Source organism: Idiotropiscis lumnitzeri, chromosome 13 (genome assembly GCF_059441095.1).
Source record: "Idiotropiscis lumnitzeri isolate Australia: NSW breed Sydney's pygmy pipehorse chromosome 13, RoL_Ilum_1.0, whole genome shotgun sequence".
Taxonomy (NCBI): domain Eukaryota; kingdom Metazoa; phylum Chordata; class Actinopteri; order Syngnathiformes; family Syngnathidae; genus Idiotropiscis; species Idiotropiscis lumnitzeri.
In genome coordinates, this window is record NC_142403.1 from 16603457 (window position 1) to 16620946 (window position 17490).

Here is a 17490-nt window from a genome sequence, read left to right on the forward strand (position 1 = left end):
CAGAACTTGGTTGTTTTTAGGGTGAACGACGAAAGGTTTTTGTTTGTCAACAACAATGTGATAAATGTCCAGTCAAAGTTGATGTCATCCTTAATTTGTTTTGCATCACAGACTGGTTTCATATCAAGACAGCACAGAAATAAATGATTCAAAATATAATTCCACGATGCTATATATTAGACTGAGTGGAGTTGTTGGCGAGGTCCCAAAAAAAAAAAAAAAAAAAAAAAAAGCATTCCGTGGTTTCAGTTGTGCCTTCCCTTGCATATTTTATAAGTGACGGCCTCTTGTCTCATTTATGGTAAAATATTTCCACACGCCTGTAGCGTTGTACTGCCTTATTTCACACTTTATTTTCGTACTTTAAGACACATGCATGCGTTTGAAGGCTGTGTCGCCTCCGACAGATTATTTTTTTGTTGCTTGTGTTAGTTTAAAAAAATATAAAATAATATTTATATTTATATATATTTAGATATATATATATATATATATATATATATATATATTTATATATATTAGATTATTTTCCAAAATGGTTCAGCCGTACTTCCTGGTTTCTGTTCCTCGATGTTCCCAATCATAAATCCCCAATATCTCAATCAATCAATCAGGATCTCAACCAAGTCTTTTTATTTTTTACCTCATCATCATCTGTGGGGGTTGAAAAAAAAAGTAACAAGCCCATTTTGACAAAGTAAGTACTCAAAATTATACATTAGATCTGTTTTCAACTGTAGGGAGAAAAAGTAAAAAAATAGAAAAAAATTCCAGACATGAAAGTATAGATCTCGTTATTTTCCTTTCCAGCACTGCCACCAACTAACGCCCCCGAAGCCGCGGCACCCGAACAGTACCGACGCCCCTACGGGCGAGTCATTAATGTCCTCCCATTATGGAGGATCAGCCACGCGCCTCCGAGCGTCTCGCTATCAAAGACGGCAGCCTTTGTATCTGATCCGAATCCGTTCTGTATTTCCGCTCTTCCGTAATTTGCCCCCTTCGTTCCGTGAATTAATAATATCTTAAGGCCAGCGTGAAGCCGAGGGAAACTATTTTTAGTTGGGAAGGAATTTAGAGGCCTTGAATACACGGTCCGAGATTTGCATAAATCATGGATCCGGATCATTTCGCAGATAATGAATGTTCTTAGAATATCTTCCCGCTTGCTGGCTCGCCACCATCGCGCATAAACCAAAAAAGGCTTTTAAATCGAAAAGATATACAGTATATATTTATGACGCCTATCAGAAAATGGAATCAGTGTGCATGGTGTTTTACATTTACGGGGACTGGATGGTGATTTAGAAAGAGAAGACGATGAGTTGGGAGGCTGAGTTATGGGCGACCGTAAGTGTGGAGGAGATGGAGATCGCTCAGCGAGACAATGAGATGCGGATATTGATGATCGCCACGTAAAACGCTGGCACGCGCACGGCCGCGTCGGCCGCGCCCGTGTGATTGAACGCATCAAATAAAACGTTGTCTTCCCAACGCTTTCGGAGAGTCAGCGCACGGACTTTCACTTCATGTCTCACGCAGGCAATGAATGGGACAGAGAAGAAAAAAAAATTGGGGTTTGAATCTTGTTCGCCCCGTGCTTAGATGGGTTTTCAAAACAGGATAGGCTTGAGACCATGACACTGGCTAAAAACCCTAACCCTTCTTGGAAAACCAAATTTGCTCTGTCAACCCTAATTTGAAGCCCTAACCAATGCTAGAAACTAGTGATGGAAAAACGAAGCTTGAAAATTGCTTCATGAACCAGTTGTTGTATTTTTGGAGTCCTGTAGATGGCACTGTTGGGTTAAATAAAGGTTTTAGTGTGCTTTCAGCCCAATAATGGAGCGAGAGTGCCATCTAGTGGAGTCCGAAAATACTACAACTGGTTCATGAAGCAGATTTGAAGCTTCCTTTACCCATCTCTATTTGAAACCCCAAATTTAAAACCCTAAACCAGGTTTGAAACCGTAACACAAGCTTGTAATCCTTATCCCGTTATACAACTCCGACTTAAAACCCTAATTCGAAATACTAACCCAGTCTTGAAACCCTAATTTCAAAACCCCAACGCAGTCTTGAAATCCTCATTAGAAACCCTAACTTTGACAGTCCTAACCGTTATTTGAAACCCAAACCCAGGCTTGAAACCAAACATTGAAACTATGACTTGAAACTGCAACTCAGGCTTGAAACCCTATTTTCAAATACTGATTTTCATAACCCTGACTCAAAACCTTACCATCAAATCCCAACACTTGTTTGAAACCCTAACCCAGACCTTAAACCCTTATCCACGCTTGAGAACTCATTTTCAAACCTTACCCCAGACTTGAAGCCTTACTTTGAAATCTTAACCTCTGTTCAAAACCCTCACAGGGGAGCTACAACCGACAAAGGCGGACCACACCCAGGACTTGCCGCCATTCAGTCATAAGGCAAATGTGGTGCAGCCGTGCTCATTTTGGTACTCGTCATTTATATGCTGAGTAATATCCCGAATCCGAGACCTTTCGGGGCTGTCGTGCTGAGCTTTTGCACCCTTTGTCTTTTCAAACACGTCCACATGCAGGTGTCCATTCTAACTCTTGGTCGCTATGACAACATCAAGGTTACATGTTTTATTCATAAGCAAAAAAAAAAAAAAGGGTCAGGAGTCGGGGGCGGCGGCTCCCGACTGCTCGGAAAAACAAAAGTGCGGCGCGGTCAAGATGACAGGAGGTGGTCTCCCAAAATTTCACCCTTACCTGAGAAACCGTCTCCAGATCTAAGTCTATGAGATCCGTCTGCGGATGCTGTTGTTGCTCCTGGCGCTCATTTAGTCCCGCCTGGGGCGTTTGCGGATGAGAATGAGGATGATGATGATGAGGAGGAGGATAATGTTGTTGGTGGATGCTTTGATGTCCGTTCTGCAATCGACAAGCTTGACGTTAGACCGGCGGGATGAAAATGGGCCCGACGTACGCAAATCGACATTAGCAGAGTTTCACACTGAGGCTGATTTAGGAGGGCAGGCGTTGCTCTCGCCAGGTGCTCTACACACACGGGAGATTTAAAGAGGTTTAAAGATCATCCCTACCTCACGTCTTAACTACAGCGCCGAGCTCCCTTTGTGTTTCTGTAAATCCTCCTCAAGAGCCGCTATGCGCTAAACTAAGAGAGACAGACACGTCTTCATCGCTCTCGTTTAAACTCATTGAATTCATAAAACAATGGATTGTTATTGTTTTGTTACGGCCGTAAAACGCCAGCTGGAGTAAACAATGAACTACCCATGAATTAGCAGACGGCTAATGGCGGTTTATATCACTTTTTCACCCAAATGGGCCATCATTTCGATATATTGTTTCAGAAACAGCTAAATATTTTTTTTTTGTCCCGAGGATGTAGAGAAATGCGGCATAGGAGTCAGGATAATGCGACAAGCCTGAATGGATAGCGACATGCAATATAATTTAGGTTGACGACCGTACAGGATATACTATACAAAGTATGCCGAGAAAAACACGCTAGTAAATTCCCGAATGCACCCATAATTACGCTCGATGTTCCATAACCAGACAGCTAGCTAAATGCTACATGGCTGAATCAAAATGCTAACTCACTAAATGTTACAAGAGAGAGATAATTGTTATTTCTGCATAGATAGCAAAATGTTACAAAGCTATAATGTTAGCTAACTGGCTAGCCAACTCACAAAATTCTTCATGGCATGGCTTGAAAGAAAGCTATACGCTCAAACACGTAGCTAGCAAGCTAGCTGAATGCTGCGTGGGTAAATAGATCAAAATCACTCGAAATTCGACCAAAATGGCGAGTTAAATGCTACTTTATGTCATGTTTTGGTTTGGCCAGCTAATGGGCATTAAATTAAACTGTTAAACAATCAGCCCCTGATGCCTTCCGAGTAGTAAGGGAGTTCGCAAACTTGGACGATGGACCGGAGAAACTAACCCTCTCAAGTTAGCTTAGCGCTAGCTAGCAGTTCAAAATTGGCCTCTGACGGCTTCCGAGTACTAAGGGAGTTCGCAAACTTGGACAATGAACCGGAGAGACAAACCCTCTCAGATTAGCTTAGTGCTAGCTAGCTGGTTTGACAGAACACGAATAGATTTAAAACTTCAACAAAAGTGGAAAAAAAACCCACTTTGGGTTCTGCTGTGGATTCTGGAGATTACGTAGTAATTCTGAACTAAACTAAAAAAGAAAACCTTTCCCCAAGTTGGCGCGGCTGAATTAGCTTGTCACATACGGTCTTGGTACACTCTGATATGTTCTCAAAAAGTCAATATGAGGCTTTCTAAAGCGCTTTGGACAAAATTACCATTACGATCAAATTGGATTTTTCTGGATTTGTTTTTACTAAGACTGTTTTATTTCTGAATTTATCACTAAAACACTTAGCAAATGCAAATTTTAGGTGCGACTGGGCCTCTCTCGGCCTGTTCCTTTGTCCTCGTGCATTCCGGCCACTGCTTATCAATTAGCTCATCTCCAGTGGGGGAAAGTGTAATTACCTGTGTACGGGTTCTCTCAAGTAATTAATGCAGCCTCTATAATTAATGCCATCTTGCTGATCCCCTGCTGAGTGACTGATCACAACCACAAACACGCTCACACACCCACACACACACACACACGCTGGCTACCGTAAAGCTCCAACACATTCGGAGCTGATGCGAACACGACACAAAGAGATTACGGACATGCTTCTCCCCCAAAGATAATAATCGGCGGTAAAAGCGACTACTCTGTGTGGACTCGGCGAGGGCGCGTGTTGATTCAACACTAACACTTGGTGCAGGGTCAAGGGCTCAGTAGATTGGAATGGCCTCGCTCGCGTGTGTGTTTCATTGATCGCTGGCCGTTTAAGATGGTGACACAGTAAATAACAGAAGCGATTGCTTTGCGCAGCGAGGGGTCACGTTCGGGAGGGCGTTATCATCTTTTCCGAAAAGCTGTCGCCGACGCTCACACACACGCCACGAAATGAGCTCGGTTTAATGCCGATGTCTGCTATCAATTCCAACCTGCCGATGAAATAAAGGCTAAATCCACTCCGAAGCGGCGCTTGCAGGTAATCACTTTCCACACACACAAAAAAAATAAAATAATTAAAAGCATCTCAAAAGCAAGCGGGTGATGAGCCAAAACGCATCCAATTGGAAAGTGAATCATTTCGACGTTGTTAAGCGCAGTGAGAGTTTATTGTGACTTACTAGCTTAGTTTAAAATTCACAAGTGGCGGTGCTCATTAGCTCCTCTAGAGGACAGGAGTGGAATTCCCAATTAAATGAACCACTGTGAGCTTGTTGAGGGTAAATGATCCACTTTCAATGTGTTCATTGACTCAAAATAGTAATAATAATCTTTTTTCAACTACGAGCAGAATAATTACCGTAATTTTCAGACTATAAAGCTCACCGATAAGCCGCAGATGCTTGAAAAAAAAAAAACAAACAAAAAAAACCCCGATATATTGTTAAAACAGTGCCTTTTAACACAGCAACAACTTTGCGAATTAAAACAGAACAGACCCAAGAGGGGAAAAAAAAAATAAAAATAAAAAAAATTTATTTAGCGTATTTTCTGAACTACAGAGCACCCTCTACTGGTGAAAGAAAAATCCACAGAACAGCCGCACCGTTGTTTTTAGCCGCATGCTTCAAAATTGAGGAAAAACGTAGCGGTTGATCTTCCGGGAAATACGGTAAATGCTTTTCCACTAGATGGCAGACGTTACAATTAACCCGTTTCCATTCATAAAACACAATCCGTGCTTTGCTATCGGGCCCAAATTTCAAACCGTCAGCACATTTGTGAGCAAATTGAGACAATGTTGATATTAATTTAATTTATATAATTTTTCCTTTGACTTTTTTGGGGTTTTTTTTGCTGTCAAATTTATGCCTTGATTCGATGAATCCGAAAACTGCATTTTTTCTGTCCAGTGGAAACGCAAACTAAAATCTGATCTTACCATCCCAAGCCATACTACGAACGGATCGAACGGCAATCAAAATCAATAATTCCCTCGATACAGAGTTTACAGTTCCCGCATTTGGGACAGTTAAAGCGGATTAGCGTCTCTGTAACAAGAGGAAATGATTGTAACGCCATCGACATGATTCGAGCAATCAAAGACCTCAGACCTCCTCCCATAATCAATGCTTACCTTGAGGCCTGACTGGATCCTTTAAATGCAACCTGATTGCCATCAAATCACAACAACAAATTTTCATGCCTGTGATCCATTTAATTGCAATTACTGCTTTTGACCAAATATAAAAAAAAAAACAGACCCAAACCCGCCGAGACGACCTCAACAAGAGCAAAAAATATTGCATTTGTTCGCTTACAGACACCTGCCAATACGACAGCCATCCAAATCGCAGCATGTGCCGAACCAGACACACACACACACACACACACACCCACACACACACGCAGAAATGTGCTCGGGTGCCTGTAAGCTTCTTAGCAAAGCTCGGGATGAGATGCCCAAAGAAGAAAAATGTGAGACTAATTCCCAGCCGGCCAAAAATTCACACGGAGCCGACTGCCTGCGGTGAGGTGGCCCGGTCCGATTTAGCCTTTAAAGGCGGAATAAACACACACGTACACATGCAGAGGAGGAGTAAAAGTGAATGGACTTTTTCAAAACGTTGGCTCCAGGTATCAACAAGAGATGAAGCGTTGAGGCACTCCACGCACATATGAATGAGCTAGCAACATTTCTTCCACGGTAGCGTACATAAGGACAAATGAAGACGTCTGCTTATGAAAGACGACGCAAGTCAATATGCGGTAAATTAACATTTGCAAATCAACATTTCTAAAAATAATACAGAATCAAAATCTCAATTTGAGGTCATCCACGAAAAAGCAAAAAGTTGTTCCCTTGCTATTTGAATAGCAACTATCACAGAGTACTTGACGTAGCACCTAAAATGGTTTATATTGACCATAGAGGGCGCCAAAGCACTACAGGAAGCTCCTCAACTCACTTCAACCTAGTTCCTTCGCATTAAGATGCCGCAAGATGGCACCAAAGCAATACTACTACAAAAAACAGCAAATAGCTTGCTTAGAGTATTTTTTTAAATGAATAACAGAATATAGTTCCACTGTAAAATCTGTGAAAATTGCGTGATATCGCGCAATATTGAACTCTAAACAAAATTTGTCAAAAAAAAAAAAAAAAAAAAAGAAAATTGCATGATGATCTTGTGATGTCATGTGACATTCAAACTAATTTACATTTTTTTTTTTTTTTTTAAAAACGGGACTTTATTCCTAACTCACACACAAACACGCACACACACGCAAAATGTGTCAACTCATAACCTTTTGATGCAGACCGAGATACATTTTTTTTTTTTAAATTAGACAAGGCTACACAATAAAAAGCATGTGGCGAGCAGGACATCTGATTTACACACACCCGCACGCACACCCACCCCAACGCACTCCTACACATTTGCACACACACATGTGAACGGAGCAATCTAATGTGCCACTTCACAAAACTAACATGGCAGCACACACACACACTCACAAGCCAGAGAGCGCCCCGCTTATTACGACTCTGGAGATTTTAGCAGATTAAATCCAGCAGCAATATAAGCCGCATCTTTATGGGCAGATAAAGAGCAGTGGAGTTACAGCCCGCCGCTACCGCCTGACAGTAGCCAAGGTCATCTTTCATTAGAACTGCCGGCAGCGGGAAGCCAATAACTAAAAAGATATACCACGCGCACACCCGCGCGTCCATACACGAACTGGGATGTGGAGCTGCAGTGAAATGGATGAGCAGGTGTGGAAACGACAAATTAAAAAAATAAATAAATAAATAAAATACAACCGCGGTGAGATGGCATTCGATGGCTATTAGATGGCATCATGTTGTCGCTGCTCGGCGTACACATGTAAATAGCGAATCAGAGGACGATGACAGTGACGGAATGCGTCACGTATGCAATCTGGGACAAGGTCATGCGGGTTTACACTGGATGCACCAGCCAGGCATGCTTAATTGAGCACCACAAACACGTTTACACACACAATACACACAAGCGGCGTCCCGCTTGACCACGTGGAGCACAAGGAGGAGGGCACCAGCCACCGCAAGCAGAGGAGACGCACACTGCACAAAGCACCGAGTCCCGGCAAACCTCTCAGGGAGGACCGTAAATATATCACGGAGCTGAGTGGAGGAGGGGGGGGGGTGAGCATGGAGGGCCAATCTGAGAGGTTTGACTGAGGATGGGGGAGGCAGGCGGGCAAACACGGCGTCACTCACTGGGTGTCGCTTTGGGACGTCATAGACCCCTTCCTTCTGCTGGCTGGTGGGAACCTACAACAGCCGGCCGCAAATCCAGAGCACAGCCGAGAGAGCCTGTTACCTCCAGGTTGAATTATTTACCGTTGCTCACTTTTCAGGCACAACTGGATTTCAGTACGTGCAAGCAACAACAAAAAAAAAAGAAATATCTTGAACAGCTAGTTTGACGTTTGCTTTGGACTTGTAGGAGGGACCCAAGTCTGGAAAGGGAGTCAGACCCGACTAGTTTGCGAAGCAAAAGCAATCAAAAGTGGAGGGATGGTGTTGTGTCGTGGTTTTAATGACGGGCGTTAAAAATGAGTCAGGATTATTTCGTTGAAATCAAACAAATGATCATGTTTGGTCCTGGTTTTAATGTATTTAAGAGAAAAACCAAGTCTGGCTGAGGCTTCAGATGGCTCAGACTCAACTCGTTTGCCGCCTAAACGGGCAGTCGACGACGCCAAACAGGAAGTTTTGAAATAACATCTCAAATGCTGGCGTCGGGTCGTTTTTACGACGTCTGGAAATGGCTACAAATTCATTCAAATTACGTATGTCGGAATTTCAGGCCGCTTTTGTTTGGCAATTTTTTTTTTTGGGAAGCATTGCTAGCATAGCATTTCTGTGAATATGTGTAAAACATCGCAAATTCTGACTGATATGAAACAATAAAACACGATGATAAACATTTGTTAAACGATGGCAATTTTCCACGGCTCATCCATCAAAGAAATTTAGCCGAATGCTCTGGGTTGTCACTTCCTAGCGCTCGTGCTAATCAGAATTAAAATCTACACCGCGAGACCTCATGAGTCGTATCTGAGCATTTTCTTTGCTGTCTCACGGCTCGGGATGATTAAAATGAAGCTCGTCAACCCCGCGGACGTGTAATAACTCAGTGTCACACACACATGGCGACATAATAATATTCCACGCCACAAAAACGGAAAGATGTGACAGCGTGCGCGCGACGAGCGGCTACAATAAGGGCTGAAAGCCGATTGAGAGTGACTCGTTTGGAAGAGCGGGGACATTTTGATGGATTAAAAGGAAAACCCAAATAAAGAGAGGCTAATTAGTGGCAAACGGCGTCTACGGGAAAGACACAATCAAAGGAATGCTAATTTTTGCTAGCTTAGCGCAGCCACTCAAACTTGTGAGTTAATATGTTCACATGGAGTCACTTCTAAAGATCTGGAGTTGTTTTACCAACCAAGTTGAACCATTGTTAGTTTTTTGTTAGCATATCAGGCTAAAATGATGAGCTAACCGTACGAACACAACTGCTATTAGCATTACCAACTTAGATGTAATCAGTGTTAGTGTTTTGCCAACACTAACACTAATAATAATAATAATATAAAAATAATAATTGCGGAATATTTTTTTAGAATGACTTCACTAATAACACGGTTTGGGATTCGTGGATTCACCGACTTGCAGATTTTTGTTGGAAACCATCCACCATTATACGCACAACCCCTTGCTTATTTATTTATTTATTTATTTTTATAACTGATATTCTGATTTTTCATGGTATTTCAAAGAAAAAAATAACATTTCGTGACAATTATAATGACTGTCAATAGGTGGCAGAATTTTTGCTCGTTGAAATCGGGGCTTGCGGTGAATAGCTGACAAGAAATGAAATAATCGAACGTGAATTAAAAACTATTAAAAAAAATGGAAATGACAAAAATGAATATAAATCTAAAGAGAAAATGAACAAAAATAGAAATGTCACATAGAAGTAAAAAATTTTTTTCCAAACAGCTAAAATGGTCTCGTGCGTGACAAAAAAAAAAATTTGTGAAGGTAGAGCATTACTTTAAAAAAAAAACAGACAAACTTAAAATTAATGTAAAGAAAGATCATAACCATTTAATTTTAGAATTAAAAAAACAGTATGAGAAAAAAAAAAAGAAAAGCCCTTCCACTTTCACCGAGTTGTTACGCTAAGCCGAGGGCGGCTTGAGTCCGTGTAATATTTAAACGCGAGCGCGGAAGCAGCTTTAAAAAAATAATTGCAACAAATCCAACGTATCTGGCCGCCGTAAGAGGCCTACCGGAGAGACACGCTGTGCTCATCTCAATCCTGCAATGGCAGATATGTCGGCTAACGAACGGAAATCCCCCCCAGTTTGGCTTTCAAACTACATTTGGACGCAATCACAGCTCTGGTGGCATTCCCTTTGCGGATGCGTGAGCTAAATGGATGGATGTAGCACACTCTGTCCCTTGTTTACTTCCTTTACATGTTTATTTCCAGAAGCAGACATCTTTATTCATACATCAGCTCCTCTGTGGCTGCGGGCGGCCTCACGTTTGCGTTGTGCACACGCCAGCGCTCTCACTCGCGCTCTTATTTTCAATCCATTTTATTTAAAGATCAAACGAGAGTCTGGTGATTAATCTTGCTTTTCTTTCATCTCCCCGGGAGAAGAGGATGAGGAGGGGTGAGGGGCGGTGGATGGGGGCGGGTCCCGCCTTCCGCACCGGCCAGGAATAACCTCCGCATCCGCTCCACACCCTCCACCTTTTCCCGCCCCTCCGAGGTCTACCCACGCCTCCCCTGGGGGGAGTGCAGACTTCTTTGTGTGTGTGTGTGTGTCTGTTTTTTTTTTTTTTTTTTTTTTTAACCGTTTCCTGCCGTTCACCTACCACAACCCCACCATATCACATTTTTTGTCATCTCTTCTATTCCGTGGAAACCTGCCGTTAGGCGTGATGCTTTTTAAAAATTTTTTTTATGGATTTTTACATTAATTTAAATACTGTGCAATATTGAAAACATTACACAGTTAAAGGGAACAAGCCTTCCTCAACATCGTACTTGGGCACCAAGAAACCACAAGACGGAAGCAAGCTTCCGCCATATACAGTTATTTAATTATATAAGATTTCATATTGCTGTTGTCGGGCAGAATTCTTGCCTCCAAAATCCTCACGTTTCAGGAGAACCAAAAAAAAAAAAAAAAGAAGCCTTTTTTAATTGGTCGATAATTATTCTAAATAAAAAACAAAATAAATAAACACACAAAAACGTGTGGAATGACCAATAGTATTAAAAAAAAAAAGATTTTTACCCAATTTTGATTTTTTTTTTTTTTTTTAGGTTTTTGCCCGATGCCAGCGTTATGCACCTGTGGCTAGAAAGCAAAGCGTGGAGAGTCTCACGCCTAAATGTACATGTGCAGGCGTTGCCAATAACTACTTGTCTTTGGTGCAATCCGCTTTTTCCTTGACAATCACAGCATGTTTTTACGGTTCAATAAAAAAAAAAAAAAAAAGTCCTGCTTAGCTGCGTCGCCATGACTACCATATGTTAATTTTTTTTAATCGTGTACAGTTTATTTTACATATTTTAAGCTTGCAAGTTTTTATTCGTGTTAAAATATGATTACAATCTGTTTAAAAAGTGTGTTTTAATGAGTTTGGATGCGTCTTGCGCTTTTTTTTTTTTTTTTTTTGAATAAAGGTCTGCTAATGTTGCGGGCACGTCTGGAACATGATAAACGATGTCACCGTATTCCCGGCGTCTACTTTTGTATGTTCCGCACAATATCAAACATCTTCTTAGTCTGACTTCCCCACAAGATGATGATGATGAGTTGAATTTTTATTTTCTTTTTTTGCGAGTATACCTGATAAATGCTCTCGTCTGATTGGTCGCGGATGGGCTCGTGTCCGGCCTCAAACACAATGTACTACAGCGCCGGAAGCACAGGGAAGAGACAGGGATGGGGAGGGGGGAAGAAGAAGTGGAAGAAGTCGAGAGAAAAGTCAAAGAGCATTTTTCTTTTTTTTTTTTTAATCAGCTGATCATGCACACCACAAACATGCACGTTCGGTCGATATTTCAACCCAGCTATCGTTCCATTAGTAGCGAGAAAGGAACTGTCTCCCCACACATTCTCACACACACGTTCTCTCTCACGCACACACACACGGAGAGGAGCAAGCCAAAAGGTGGCGAAAACGGGCAGGGGGGGGGGGTGAAGCAAGGCTGGCGAGGTTACCTGGTAGACCGGGTCCTCCAGATCTTCCTCCAGTATCGTCTGCGGACGAGCAGAGCCAAGAAGAAAAAGGGAAAGAGGCAAAAAGGGTTAAAGGCAGAGGAGCGGAGAGAGTAGGCGGAAAGCACAAGCAAAAAAAAAAAAAAAAAAAAGGAATAAATAAATAAAGAAAGGAAGAAGTGTCTCTGGCTTCCCTTCATTCGGTAATTTGGCAATCATCAGACCGAGGGAGCAGAAAGCGCGTCAGGCAGACGGCGCCACCGGTGAGACCTGAACTGATCCTTTTTTGCTTTCATTTGAGGCTGAAGTGGGGTACAAGCACACAAGTTTGGAACATCTCAAAGCGATGCTTAAAATGCGAGAGACGCCACGTGCGGTGAGGGAAATAAGCCCCATCTTCTTCTTGCCTGTGTTGACTTTAATTACGTAGTATTGACGACGTTTATAAAATCGGAGATACACGGAAACTTCCAAATGTGCCCTCGCGTTACATTTTCATAATAATAATAATAATATTACATCATAATATTTAATAATAATATTTATAATATTATTATACATTATAATAATTTTTTAATATATTATAATAATGTTTATTAATATTAATGAATTAAGTGTTAGGTTAGCTGACATTTTTTTCAGAAAAATCATGGCTATAAATGAAAATTCATGGTAAAATCTGTATGCGCAATAATTTATAGCTTGAATAAAAAAGAAAAAAGGAAACGTCCAGAAAACCAGCTGTGCTAAAACAAATTTTTCTTCCCTTTTTTTGTTTTTATTTTATTTATTTATTTATTTAAATCCGCGTCCAAAATTCGGTATCACGCTTAAATCCAAAACGGTTCCCCTCCAAACTCTTCCCCTTGTGTCTGATTGCGGTGAATGACATGTGAGACACGTTCTACAAATGTACATCCTAGTTTTGGGCGTGGTTGCTTCAGCCAGCTTCCTGATTGGCTATCGTTCTGTTTCGCGACACAATCACAGAGTTTTAACTTTCCTTCAGGTTAAACATTTTAAAATTGCTGGCCATGGTTTTTTTTTTTTTTTTTTTTACAAGAACTTTGATATAAAAAAAAAAAGGTGGGGGGTTAGGGGGCGGGGCGCTGAATTAGGCCACCCATTTCATGTCCCAATAAAAAGAGTCAGTGGCTTGGTGAAAACTGGAAACCATTGACGGCTGTACCTGGTAGACGGCCTGCTCACACTGTTTGTCCTTCTGGGCCTTCTTCTCCATCTCCTCCCGCTGCTTTATCTCGTAGATGAGCTGGAACAAGTCCCGAAGGTCCAGGATCACTGGCTCAGCCTGGTGGTGGGAGGGGCAAGGAGTTCATCTCAAATAAACCGCAAACACAATGCAAGACACGCACACACGCTCAACTGCGGCGCCACAATTCACAAATCGAGCACCTTGTAAGAGGCAACGACTTTTGTTTGCGTGCCTGATTGTGACTCCTCTCCGCTCTTTCGACTTTCTCCTCGTCAGACAAAGCCACTGTCTGTCAGACTGAATTATTCCCACAAAGCACGCCTGCCAGCGAGCGGCACACCGGCAAACAAAGACACACTGGCGGTCGCTGCCAGCTTCATCACTTTCTTCCCCGTCCCGCTGCCTCGCCGATACTTACGGCGGCAGACGGACGCCGCATGTCTGAATTGCAGCCGCCTCCCGGCAGCCGGGCTCCTCGCTCACATACAGCCAACAGAGGTGGCAAAGGTTCTCATACTCCGGAATTCATCCGTAAAAAAAAACAAAAAAACAAACTCCGCAAACGGTAGAAGTACTTTTGTCACTTGTGTACAATACTCGTTTGAAAATTTGCCATACGTATTTCGTATTTGTGTGTTGGATGTGCATTTAAGGGACGTGGCCTATTTAGTTCTGTCAGGAGCCGACGTTCAAATTGGCCAATCGCATGACTGAGCGTGAGCGTCAGTGTGTGAGTTGTGGTCTGCAGCAGCACGTTGTGCGTGTTCTCATGTTGTGTTTTATCCCGTTCTTGAAACGTCTGAAAGCGCATTGGCGACGGCGGCACTCCTTGCCCACATGCGAGGGCTTTTCAGCAGCTTAATTGATAATTTTTTTTTTTGTTTTTCTCACATATTTGAAGCTCAATTGTTCATTACATTTTGGCTTGAAGCACAGCAAAAAGACGCAATGACTTTTTTTTTTTTTTTTTTTTTAAACTTTCAAGGCCGATAAATTAAACGGTGGTTTATTCGTGTGCTCGTGGCCCTGCCTGCAGAGGCCCACCCACAGATTGGTTACTTGTGCAGCCAATCAGCATTAAGCTGCCCATTTGTTTTTTTACATCAAGTCGCGCGTATTACGGGGGAGGTCCCGCGAACAGAGGAAGGCCTAGCGACAGACTTTGCCGAAATTTTTAATTAAATGTCAGTCTACTACGACAAAATTGTCTATTTATATATAGCTAAAAAAGTGCCTTAACATGTTAATCACTAGTAGTTTAATAAATATGTAGTTAAAGGCATTTAAACTAAGTCAGGTTTTTATTTTCAAATTATTATTAATATTTTTTCAACCAATGAATATCGGCATCAAATATCGGTTATCGGCCTCCATGACTACTAAGAATCGGTATTGGCCCGGAAAAAAGCATGTCTATCACTAGTAAAAAGTAACACGCCACTTTTGACAAAGTATGGAATAGAAAGGACAGAAATGTTTTCAAATGTTGGGAGTAAAAGTACAGACACCCAAAAAAAAACTTCCTACAGGCAGCTCCTCGTGAGCTTCAACACTTACAGTACACGGACTGTCACCGAAAGAAGCGGAACAAGCCTTCGAGTACGACAAGAGTTTCAGCCCTAATCAATTATTGACCGCCAGCTTTTTGCGTAGTGCACTGCGAGTTCACAGACGGAACGCCGCCGCGCATAAAGCGCAGCTCTATTTTAGCGCCGCCGGTCCATGAGACAGTTTCTCCGCCTCGCGTCGCTCTTGACAGGCTCGGCCCGGGGGGGGGTGTGAACGTCTGCTCCTGCCGGGCCGCCGACACGTAACATATTGTCACGCTGTCACATTCGCCTCGCCTTTCGAAGTACAGATTCTAACCGTCTCCATCTCGCAAGTCTCACTGACTCCTTGTTAAAGAAGCTTCAAATCAGATTCAAAATGGCATCCCCGGTGAACCAGGAAGATCTCACAAGAGGACAAAAACAAGAATCTTCAGTCATTAAAAATAGTCAGCCACGTTGCCAATTCTCTCTCTGTAGTGTTCCTTAGAAAGTTGAAAAAAAAAAATCAGCGCTAGACTTAAACCAACCATTGAAGCAGCTCCTTTGCATTCAGCTCAATATAATCAATCAGTCAGTCAATCAGTCAGTCAATCAATCACTCAAGCAAATCAAACAATCAAATCAAAACAATCAAATCAATCTATATATCAATCAATCAATTAATCAATCAAATCAATCTATTTATCAATCAATCAATCAAATCAAACAATCAAATCAATCTATATATCAATCAATCAAATCAATCAATCAAATCAATCAGTCAATCAATCACTCAATCAAATCAATCAATCAAATCAATCAGTCAATCAATCACTGAAGCAAATCAAACAATCAAATCAATCTATATATCAATCAATCAATTAATCAAATCAAACAATCAAATCAATCTATATATCAATCAATCAATTAATCAATCAATCAAATCAAACAATCAAATCAATCAATCAATCAAATCAATCAGTCAATCAATCACTCAAGCAAATCAAACAATCAAATCAATCCCAATCAATCAATCAAATCAAACAATCAAATCAATCTATATATCAATCAATCAATACCATCAGCATCAACACTTCCTGAGGGTCCTCAGGAAATTCAACCTGAACAAGAAGCTGCTGCCGGCCTTCGACCACTCGTCCATCGAGAGCCTGCTGATGATTACCAACATATAATAATTCCAACAGTATGACACAAAATTCTCCAGCGTTCGTGGCTACTACAGGCTAGCAGGGAAAAAAAATAAAAATAAAAATAAATAAATAAATCAACCATGTAGCGTGTTAGCTTGTTGACACCAAAATGACACTTTTAAATAATTAAAAAAAAAAAAAACGTGTCTGGATTTTAATCCCACATGTTGTCTGGTAGATACTCATTAGCTCCTCTACAGGACGGGAGTGGAATTCGCAATTAAAAATAACCTGGTCTGTTGACGCTAAACTTATCTATATTGTTGTCACACCGCAAAATAGCAATCCCGAAAGCTTTCGAGGAGTAAATTACACGCGCGGGTCAAGCAGCGTCTGGTCACCGGCATGGAATCAAAGTAAACTTCTACGTCATGGCGACGTTTACTCAGGGACACGTCAGGTAAATGCCAGCCGAGGCTGACCGATGGCGCTTGGACAAGGGTCGCCTTTGGTGACAACCAATTTTGTGATCTCTGATCTATGTGGCAATAAGGCGCGCACGTGTGACCGCGCCGTTTGTGTCGCCGCGAGTCAAAGAGCAGCGCCCGGGAGGACGGATGTGCCATTAGAGCCGGCGACACACACTCAAACTCGCATCGACTCAGCACGGGGAATCGATACGGCGAACGGAGAGAGTCGGACGGATGCAAACGGAGCACGCCGGGGCGCAACGAGGGGTCCGAATGAAGGCCAAAGTATTGGGGCGGGATTGAACACAGTTAAACGGCGACTTGATAAAACAGCACAACGGGACGCGAGCTGCCGTGTAAAGGTCCTTGTCTAAATGTCAAAAAAAAAAAAAAGAAATCCATGCATTAAACATGAACTTTGTTGAACGGCACCAAAAAGTCCAAATACTGACCGACTGCGCGGTTTTGATGGCCACAAAGCGGTGGTTGCCTTCCTTGCCGCAGACGTAGCCGAACGCTCGGTGGTCCGTGATGTCCTTGGCGATGTAGGAGATCTCGTGGACGGCGTGGTGGTGTTGCAGCACCTGAAGCAAAGAGCCACACGGATGTTTACGTTAGTTCTCCATTGTACTATATTGAAGGATTTATTCAAATCGAAAAATAAATCAATAAAATGGGTGCCTTGAAATATTTTCAACAATGATGAAATTATTTCGTTAACGGGACGAAATTGTTCGCGCGTGCTCCGTCAGACGTTCAAAATCGACGACGTCCTTTTCCAATTT

At 42.1% G+C, this 17490-nt stretch overlaps 1 protein-coding gene across 3 annotated transcripts in view; it reads right to left on the minus strand.

Moving 5' to 3' along the window:
• The window catches only part of dab1a (DAB adaptor protein 1a), a 162940-nt gene that overhangs the window by 15409 nt on the left and 130041 nt on the right, over positions 1-17490 (minus strand). For 2 of the 3 annotated variants that reach the window (XM_088313543.1, XM_088313542.1), the window contains 3 exons: positions 17158-17289; positions 13532-13651; positions 2748-2909 (listed from right to left, as the gene is read on the minus strand). In XM_088313543.1, the coding sequence (XP_088169669.1) occupies positions 2748-2909; positions 13532-13651; positions 17158-17289 (414 nt within the window). Of the gene's footprint in view, positions 1-2747; positions 2910-8302; positions 8357-11970; positions 12034-12345; positions 12385-13531; positions 13652-17157; positions 17290-17490 lie in introns of all 3 variants that reach the window. The other variant, XM_088313544.1, reaches the window with a different exon arrangement.